Raw genomic sequence first — 10202 nt, 5'->3', positions numbered from 1 at the left:
CTTACTGTTAAATAATGAGGTGTAGTGAAGGTGTTCTTTGAAAATACACATCACTTATTTTCAAAGTGGATGCCATTTATCCTTTCACATTTTGTTTGTGATGTTATTGCTCTCATCAAACCAATTAAAATTAAAACACTGCTTTTGGCAGAGTCATGGTTACTTATCACAGCCTATTTTAAGCTTACATTACTTTTATGAATAAAATTATCCATCATTAGCATTAATCATTATATAACAATCCGTAAGTTGTTAATTTAATCATTAGAAGTAGTTTGAACATAAATGTGCAGCAAAAGGGGAGGATGATCTACCTTAAATTTTGACAAAGAATATAAACACACTATCATGCTTCTAAAATAAACCTACCACTAAGGGTATGTCTACACTAGAAACTTAAGTTGACCTATATTATGTCTACTTACAGCCACCATGGTAATTATTCTGGTGGTGCCTGTCCACACTACCCTGCTTGTGTTGGTGGCGCACCAGGAGTGCTACCACCGACCTAAGAGGGGCAGTGTGGGAAGCCCAGTCTCTCAACTCTGCTGGCAGCTCCCTGCTGGGAGCCTGGCTTGCCTCCCGCCCGCTAGGCTTCACGCCCTGGCTCCCAACCGGAAGTGGGGTCCAGATGCCCAGCTCTCCAGGGAGATGGGTGACAGCTGGGCTCTAGCTACGCTTTCTTGTCAATTTCACGGCTGTGCCATGAAACTGACAAGACAGCCAACAGCCTATGTAAGTAACAGACACTGCATCACCCTAACTACACCAACATAAGCCCTATACCTCTTGTGGAGGTGGACTTATTATGTTCGTGTAGTAGGGCACTTACATCGGCGGGAGCAAGGCTGTAGGGTAGACACTGACATAATTAGGTTGACGTAAGGTGCTTTACGTCAACCTAACTCTGGTGTAGACCAGGCCTACCTAGCAATAGGAAGAAACGTTATCTGGAAGCAGGCTATTCCATAGCTGTGTGTTATGGGCCAACATGCATCTTTCTCATTGACACTGGGAGACAGGATACTGGAGCAGATCAATCACTGGCCTAAGTCATTACAGTGATTCTGAGCTGCATAGTATCTAACAGGCACAAAAGCCCAACGTCTCTCTCTCCACTTCCAGGGCTAAGGCTAACTTTGTGCATGGCTTTTTTTTTTTAATTGTGTTGAAGGAAAACTGTATTGAAAAGGCATATTTTATGCCTTGGCATGAACTGGTTGGGCTCATACTGATCTCTGACAAGGAACTCCACAGCCAGGGTCTACACCACTGAGTGTTCTATTCAGAGTGATAGTTGGAACCTAGGTCTATCCAGCTGCATTATTCCTGTAAAGCTGTTATCTTGGGGGATTATAAAGAGGGTGCAGTTTCCAGGTCCCAAACTCTAACAGCATCTATTCTCTGTTAAAGTACAGTCTCTTATCACCTTTGCTTCAGAATCATTTATATGCTATTAAATAATGGTAAGTTTTGTATAATTATTCTTTAAGTTCCATTGCATTCTCCTTTCTATAAAATGCAAGATAATACGTGGTTATTGTCTGGAAGATGAAGTAAAACTGATTTGGTCCAACCTCAACAAGTATGTTTATGATATTTAAGTAGGGCCATCTCTGTTCTGAAGTACTTAAGTTTTACGAAAGGGAAAAAGTGGAATAAAATGTGCTAAATATTTTTAATGAGCTTTCCCAACCCTTTCAATGTGAAAAACAATGAAGAAGTGTACTGAAGTTATTTACAGTCTTGCAGAGAAAATGAGAAGCTGGTTTACAGGATAGAATATTTATAAGTTTCTCCTGCCCCAGTTCTCTTAATCTAAAATGACAGAGAACCAAGGTTATTCTTGAACTTGGTTATTTGTCCACATAGCTAGTATATGACCATCTAATGTAACCAAATCATCCCAATTCTTCCTATTTTATCTTAGCCTTCATCTTTTTTTGAAGACCCTTAGAAGGAGGAGGAGTTTTGGCTCAGCACAGAGTGACAAGCCCAAGCCATCCTCTGAGCTTGCCGTATTAGCTTAGCGATTGCTTGGTAACACATAGTTCTACAGCAACTGGCTAGTTAGTATCTCGTCAGTCAGATTTTGTTACTTCCCCTTATGAGTGTAACTATTTTTGAGAGCAACTCAAAGAGTAAATTGGAAGTGAGCACACACAATCAGTACCAATACCCTCTTGGATATTTCTGCCTCATACAGCGGAGCCCTAAGTAGTCCCAAAGCGCTAGGAGAGCAACGTTGTGGCACTAAGAGTCAAACTAACAATAATACTTGCGTAGTTGCTCTCTAAGTGCATTGCTGTAGCTACTTGACAATTTTGCTTTATTTTAGAAGCCTGATTTTCTTGCCAATGTACACTTTCTATTTAAGGGCATTACAAGCTGTCACTTAAAAAACCCCCCAACTTTGTGCTGAACGTTGGAAAGATACTAGTGCAAAGTACTGCTATCACAGTTGGTTGCTCTTCCTCTGTTAGAGGGTGGATCATATTGACTAAATGAGCGGGCAGAGAAAAAGACAGAAGCTTGAGACAATAGTCTGTAACAGAGACTATCCTCTCTCCTTATATAAAAAATGAATGCAATTAAATCCATGCACTTTCATCATAAGAGTCCTTTAATCATAGTCTGGGTATCATTTACCAAACTTCTGTTTACCTACAGCAGTGGTTCTCAACCCACAGCCCAATCAGCACACAGCTGTGGCCCATATGACATCCTCAGGGGCATAGAGGTAGTATGTATATTGTGTGGATGCGGCCCACATGCAGTTCTTTCTGTGTTATATGTGGCCCACCATGCTAAATAGGTTGAGAACCACTGCCTACAGCAACAATATATACTTTGTTAAAAAGCTCACGTTGGACTCAGTTTGAGTTGGTTTTATCTCTAGTACTTTTCAAACTTATATTGGCACACTCCAAAATAACTTCCTCAAGAAACTACATACTAACATTTTGATTTACAAAGAAATAAGCCAGAAAAACCCTCAAGCTGATAGATATAAATGCATCAAGTTGTTACCTTGTTCACAAATGTTCCGCAACTGCTCCTATTGCAAGACTGGCATTAGCATCTTTGTTATCAACCTCCCCATAACTTGGTGTCCAATAGTAATGCCTTTTAAGGCCATGAGAGAGTTCTGCAAGATATTCATGCCCATCCACTTCATACGGATCCACGTCTGTACAATTTGGTTTCAAGCGGCCAGTTTTAATTAAGTCTGAAAATGCCTGAAATGAACAAATGCAAAGGATTTAAATTTAACATTCTTCTAACACGTTCTGCCTGCCAGAGGCTTAGAAAGTGCAAAGCAGAACAGTAGAAGATGATACAGACTAGGTCAGCACTAAATGGCATTTTAATCGCTTGTATACTTTTCCTGTCCCGTAATTGTTTGGCATGAGAAGACTACGCCACAACTACCATAATTTTACAAGAAAATAAAATATAATGAACTACACATCAGTCTTACAAATAGTTTTCCTGAGCGCGCTAGTATAAAATGAAGATAAACTGTGGAAAAGATCAGTGATGAAGAAAACACTTACGACACAGGTGGCCTCATCCAGTTTGTTTCCCCAAATATAAATGTAGGAAAGCACCATGTTTGTTTTCATTGAATCCGAAAGAGCAACAAGTCCTTTTCCACTTATATTGTTGCTCGTTACTGCTAACCTAGTAAACAGAAGAAATAAAACAAATTATATAAGTAAATTCCAAGCCATTTGATTCCTACCACTTAAGTACAGTATTTCGAACAAATCAGCAACAAAAACTATTTTTATAGCTCAAATCTGTTACTAAGTCCTATATAATTCTAATATTCCTCAAGGCACTTCCTTGATTTGGTTGCCAAAGACTTTGACAATTCATTTCTTCAAAGCAGGTGACCCTATGCTTGGTGGCTAGCTCTCATATTTAGTCTGTTTTAAAGCATGGCCTTGGTTTCTAGCCAAGTTAAACTTTGATCCTGGAGCTGGGAGAGGTATGTTTGTATTGGTGAACCTGAGAGTTTTTCAGAGGCATCTAGCAGACCCTTTGATCTTTACTCCCCAAAACTAATGGCTTCAGGCAACACCTATGATCAGAGCTTACCTCCAGCCAAAGGTATGGTTTTCTGCAAGACATAAAATATATCCTGTAGGAGAGATTAGACAATCTCCTGGTGAACTTGAAATAAACTATAAAAAGGCTTCAAGAAAAATTATTTTTAAGGCCTGAAACAAGAAGACCCTTATTCTTGCAATGTGTCATGCTGACTTAAATGGCACTCCATGCAGCAATTAGGAATTTTGTTTGCAAAACATTTTACAGGAAAGGGCCTAAACAGTCAAGATACTAAAATGAATCGAGAACCAGATCTGACAGCCATATGTTCATTAGAGTGACTCGAGATGTGTACTGTGAACCAAATATAATACAGAGGAAAATACTATCAAATTAATTTTAGATTCATCCATAAGGGAAAAAGAAGAACTTGCTAAAATATCACAAGTATGAGAACAAGCAGCAAAAACACTTGGAACAGAAACTACTGTTCTATAGCAACAAATAACTTAAACCAAGGGGGGGGGAAACAAGTAAAATGGAAAAAAGTTTAAAGGGCTTTTAGTAGAATTGGCCGTAGGAAGGGTAAACCAGAAAATTTAGCAGCTTGGAAGTGTGCCTGGTGGAGGGAGGAGAGTTTGGGACTTTTGCCATAAAGGGAAGGGCTTGGCAGCAGTAGTGTTCCAGGGTTTAGTCACTGACGAGGTAAAGTTTGGCCTCCTTTTGTCAGGTGGATGATCAAATTTAGGGGTCAGAAGCTGGGTAGGGAAACTACTAGGGCTTTGTCACTGGTGGGAAGGGAGCATCTTCATAGAATATCAGGGTTGGAAGGGACCTCAGGAGGTCATCTAGTCCAAACTCCTGCTCAGAGCAGGACCAATCCTCAACTAAATCATCCCAGCCAGGGCTTTGTCAAGCATGACCTAAAAAACCTCAAAGGAAGGAGATTCCACCACCACCCTAGGTAACACATTCCAGTGCTTCACCACCCTCCTAGTGAAAAAGTTTTTCCCAATATCCAACCTAAACCTCCCCCACTGCAACTTGAGACCATTACGCTTTGTTCTGTCATCTGCTACCACGGAGAACAGTCTAAATCCATCTTCTTTGGAACCCCCTTTCAGGTAGCTGAAAGCAACTATCAAATCCCCCCTCTTTCTTCTCTTCTGCAGACTTAAATAATCCCAGTTCTCTCAGCCTCTCCTCAGAAGTCATGTGTTCCAGTCCCCTAATCATTTTTGTTGCCCTCTGCTGGACGCTTTCCAATTTTTCCACATCCTTCTTGTAATGTGGGGCCCAAAACTGGACACAGTACTCCAGAAAGGCCTCACCAATGTCGAATAGAGAGGAACGATCACGTCCCTCGATCTGCTGGCAATGCCCCTACTTATACAGCCCAAAATGCCTTTAGCCTTCTTGGCAACAAGGGCACACTGTTGACTCATATCCAGCTTCTCATCCACTGTAACCCCTAGGTCCTTTTTTGCAGAACTGCTGCCTAGCCATTCGGTCCCTAGTCTGTAGCAGTGCGTGGGATTCTTCCATCCTAAGTGCAGGACTTTGCACTTGTCTTTGTTGAACTTCATTAGATTTCTTTTGGCCCAATCCTCTAATTTGTCTAGGGCCCTCTGTATCCCATCCCTACCCTCCAATGTATCTACCACTCCTCCCAGTTTACTGTAATCTGCAAACTTGCTGAGGGTGCAGTCCATGCCATTCTCCAGATCATTAATGAAGATATTGAACAAAACCGGCCCCAGGACTGACCCTTGGGGCACTCTGCTTGATACCGGCTGCCAACTAGACATGGAACCATTGATCGCTACCCGTTGAGCCCAACGATCTAGCCAGCTTTCTATCCACCTTATAGTCCATTCATCCAACCCATACTTCTTTAACTTGCTGGCAAGAATACTGTGGGAGACCGTGTCAAAAGCTTTGCTAAAGTCAAGGAAGAACACGTCCACTGCTTTCACCTCATCCACAGAGCCAGTTATTTCGTCATAGAAGGCAATTAGATTAGTCAGGCATGACTTGCCCTTGGTGAATCCATGCTGACTGTTCCGGATCACTTTCCTCTCCTCTAAGTGCTTCAGAATTGATTCCTTGAGGACCTGCTCCATGATTTTTCCAGGGACTGAGGTGAGGCTGACTGGCCTGTTGTTCCCTGGATCCTCCTCCTTCCCTTTTTTAAAGATGGGCACTACATTAGCCTTTTTCCAGTCATCCAGGACTCCCCCGATCGCCATGAGTTTTCAAAGGTAATGTCCAATGGCTCTGCAATCACATCCGCCAACTCCTTTAGCACCCTCGGATGCAGTGTATCCAGCCCCATGGACTTGCGCTCGTCCAGCTTTCCTAAATTGTCCCGAACCACTTCTTTCTCCACAGAGGGCTGGTCGCCTCCTCCCCATGCTGTGCTGCCCAGTGCAGTAGTCTGGGAGTTGACCTTGTTCGTGAAGACAGAGGCAAAAAAAGCATTGAGTACATTAGCTTTTTCCACATCCTCTGTCACTACGTTGCCTCCCTTATTCAGTAAGGGGCCCATACTTTCCTTGGCTTTCTTCTTGTTGCTAACATACCTGAAGAAACCCTTCTTGTTACTCTTAACATCTCTTGCTAGCTGCAAGTCCAAGTGTGATTTGGCCTTCCTGATTTCACTCCTGCATGCCTGAGCAATATTTTTATACTCCTCCCTGGTCATTTGTCCAATCTTCCACTTCTTGTAAGCTTCTTTTTTGTGTTTAAGATCAGCAAGGATTTCACTGTTAAGCCAAGCTGGTCGCCTGTTATATTTACTATTCTTTCTACACATCGGGATAGTTTGTTCCTGTAACCTCAATAAGGATTCTTTAAAATACAGCTAGCTCTCTGGACCCCTTTCCCCCTCATGCTATTCTCCCACGGGATCCTGCCCATCAGTTACCTGAGGGAGTCAAAGTCTGCTTTTCTGAAGTCCAGGGTCCATATTTTGCTGCTCTCCTTTCTTCCTTGTGTCAGGATTCTGAACTCGACCATCTTATGGTCACTGCCTCCCAGGTTCCCATCCACTTTTGCTTCCCCTACTAAATTCTTCCCAGTTTGTGAGCAGCAGGTCAAGAAGAGCTCTGCCCCTAGTTGGTTCCTCGAGCACTTGCACCAGGAAATTGTCCCCTACACTTTCCGAAAACGTCTTGGATTGTCTGTGCACCACTGTATTGCTCTCCCAGCGGATATCAGAGTGATTGAAGTCTCCCAGGAGAACCAGGGCCTGCAATCTAGTAACGTCCGTTAGTTGCCGGAAGAAAGCCTTGTCCACCTCATCCCCCTGGTCTGATAGTCTATAGCAGACTCCCACCATGACATCACCCTTGTTGCTCACACTTCTAAACTTAATCCAGAGACTCTCAGGTTTTTCTGCAGTTTCATACCAGAGCTCTTCATGTTTCTCCCTCTCTTCCCTCTGCCCCTAGCCTTTCTTGTTCCTACCATCCGTTCTCCCAAAAGAGGAGAGTCCATGTGACTTCCCTCCCACAGATTGACCCAGCAGTTCAACCCAGCCAGTCCAGACACTCAGGTTTGCTTTGCTGAGTGGGGAGCATTCCTTGGACTTGCATTTCACTGGTTCTGCCAGAGCCCAGGTGAAACCATGGGTCTGTCATCATCAGTGTCCCCAGCTGTCCCCATCCATGTGTGATTTTGGAAACTCTTTGACTTTGCAGTTTGGATCACTAGCATAAAAAAGTGATGTACTACAATACCAACTCATATACTGCTGTGTCACATTTTCTGATTTTCCAATAGTTACATCTGCAATCTCTTTTGGGGAGATTTATCTATACTAACGCTTGAAGAGTCCTGTTGTACAAAGCCAGGGCTTCACTCAGGTAGATGGCTCCATCATCTTCTATCCGGTTTGAATTAAGATCTAGGATTTCCAGAATTTGGTTCCGTTTCAGCAGTTCTCCCAGAAATTTCACACCATCACGAGTTATTTTATTACTGAAAGAGAAATATTTATTTTAAAAGGGGGGATCTTACTGAGAAACCTTCAGTACTGCTTCCGAGGCAGAAAACACCCCTCAGGCTGCTGAATAAACTGTTTTGAAATTTACAGCTGTTGAAGCAATCTACAACACATATACTTTAACTGGATTTTTACTCAAACTAGCACCTGTTAACACAAGCTAATAGATTAATGGGATTTTTAGAACCCATTCTTCCAATCCATGTGCAGGCACTTCCAATAGTTGCTGGGTAACAGGTTCAGGTCCTAAATGTCTTTTTTTGTATTCTTCCAATTTTGATTTTTTACATCTTCTGTAAAGTGGCATAATTTGACACTGTCTGATTAGTATGTACTGTAGAGTAAGTGCTCTTTCTTCACTCAAGTGTACAGTACTACAGAATTTAAGGCCAGAAGGGACCATCAGATTATCTAGTCTAACATCCTCTATATTACAGGCCACCAACACCACCCAGCTACCCTACCTCCACACCAACCTCAACAAGAATTAGACCAAACTATTAAAACCCGCAGGAGACTAAACTATTGCGTGACAATGGGTAGAAGAGAAGGAGGGACTGAAATGCACTCAGGCCTGAGGCCCCTGTAAGGCAGGGAAATGATTTAATGAGGTATAGCTGACCACGTAGGCTGAAGCTTGTAAATTCAGGATTAGACTATGGCATAGCCCTTAAGCAGAGGGGGGAGGGGCGAGAGGGAGACCTCTCTTCCCCTCCTTCTGTGGCCAGAGTCATAGCAGAGTTGACCAGCCAGGCTGGGGAGGGTTTAAGATGCTGCACTCCTTAAAGGGGTGTTGTCAGTTGCTCCTCCATATACACAGTGGGCATTGCACCTCCCTGAGGCAGAATGTTTTCTCCTTCTGTGCTCCTTCTGTGGTGGCATAGCTCTGCACCACCCCCACAGCTGTGGCTAAATACTAATTTATCCCTTAGTAATGTTGCATTCCCTCCAACTATGGCTTCCACCTCAACTCTCCATCTCACATAGAAAAATCACATTTTTTCTGGAGGGAACGGTAGCAAGTACCATACAATACTGCTATACTGATATTGCATGGTGCACAGTTTTCACCAGCAACAATATACTCTATATTTGTGTAGTTTAAACAAAATCAGAGGGTGAATCTTTTACCAACTGAGGTCAAGATATCGCAGGCTGCGGTTTTCATACAATGCATCACACAGTCGCTCCACACCGAAGTTCTTCATTTCATGTTTGCACAAATGCAGTTCCACAAGACAAGAATTATTTTTCATCATTAGAGATATATGAACTGTGGACTCTTCCTAAAAATAAAATCTCAGTTAAACTATCATTTTAACATCCCATCAGTTTTTAGGGCCAAACACCACTCTTTGATGTTTGGCCCCAGGAACAAGTACAACTTTCCCTGCAGTCAATGGTAGATGTTTACACATATCCGAGAGCAGAATATGACCTTAACTCATCTTCCTTCTGATGTATTACAAATTGATATACAAAAAGTCAGGAAACAATTTCTTATTGTGATCACTGGGAAAATAATGAATTACCAAAATGTGGCTGCAGATTTACAGAACTGTATATCCCCGCAGTGTAAATCTCAGGCAAGTCGATACTCTAACAACTACTAGTTCTCTCATCTACCTTGATCATTTCTTTTCCAAATTTCCATGACACAGTGTTTTAGGACTTGATCCAGTTCCCATTGACGTCAATGGTGTGACAGAAATACGTATCAACAATTATTTTATGAAGAGCAGAAGTCTTTGAAAGAGGGATTAAGTATAGAAAAAAACATATATCCTGCCTCTATAAGAGGCAGTGAATTGGTTTTAAAGTTATCACCTGTGGTTAAAACAATAATTTATAAGGGGCTTCAGTCAGGTAGACACAATGGAGAAGCCTACAGACCAGAGAGGAGTGACAAATGGGAAGACTCCCATAATCTTCAATTGGTGTCGGATTGGGCCCTTAATATAGCGTGGTGTTTATTCTGGTCCAGATTTTTTCAAAAGCAGGAGCCTAAATCCATGATTAGGCACCTTTGGTCTTGTCTACACAAGAAAGTTTTTTCAGTAAAAGCCAAGGTGTGAATTTAAACTGATGCAGTTATACTGTCAGAACCCCCCAAATGGACACTTATCTCATTTTAAGAGTG

The 10202-nt window shown here is 42.2% G+C and overlaps 1 protein-coding gene across 6 annotated transcripts in view; it reads right to left on the bottom strand.

Moving 5' to 3' along the window:
* LRRC34 (leucine rich repeat containing 34) overlaps positions 1-10202 on the bottom strand; it is a 36646-nt gene that overhangs the window by 9948 nt on the left and 16496 nt on the right. For 5 of the 6 annotated variants that reach the window (XM_048863359.2, XM_075132122.1, XM_048863360.2 and 2 more), the window contains 4 exons: positions 9194-9348; positions 7882-8037; positions 3558-3684; positions 2603-3239 (listed from right to left, as the gene is read on the bottom strand). In XM_048863359.2, coding sequence (XP_048719316.1) covers positions 3036-3239; positions 3558-3684; positions 7882-8037; positions 9194-9348 — 642 coding nt within the window. In that variant the 3' untranslated portion in view covers positions 2603-3035. Of the gene's footprint in view, positions 1-2602; positions 3240-3557; positions 3685-7881; positions 8038-9193; positions 9349-10202 lie in introns of those variants that run through there. The other variant, XM_048863358.1, reaches the window with a different exon arrangement.

Source organism: Caretta caretta, chromosome 9 (genome assembly GCF_965140235.1).
Source record: "Caretta caretta isolate rCarCar2 chromosome 9, rCarCar1.hap1, whole genome shotgun sequence".
Lineage (NCBI taxonomy): Eukaryota > Metazoa > Chordata > Testudines > Cheloniidae > Caretta > Caretta caretta.
Note: the sequence above shows the minus strand (reverse complement) of the source record. Positions and strands in the feature narration are given on the sequence as shown.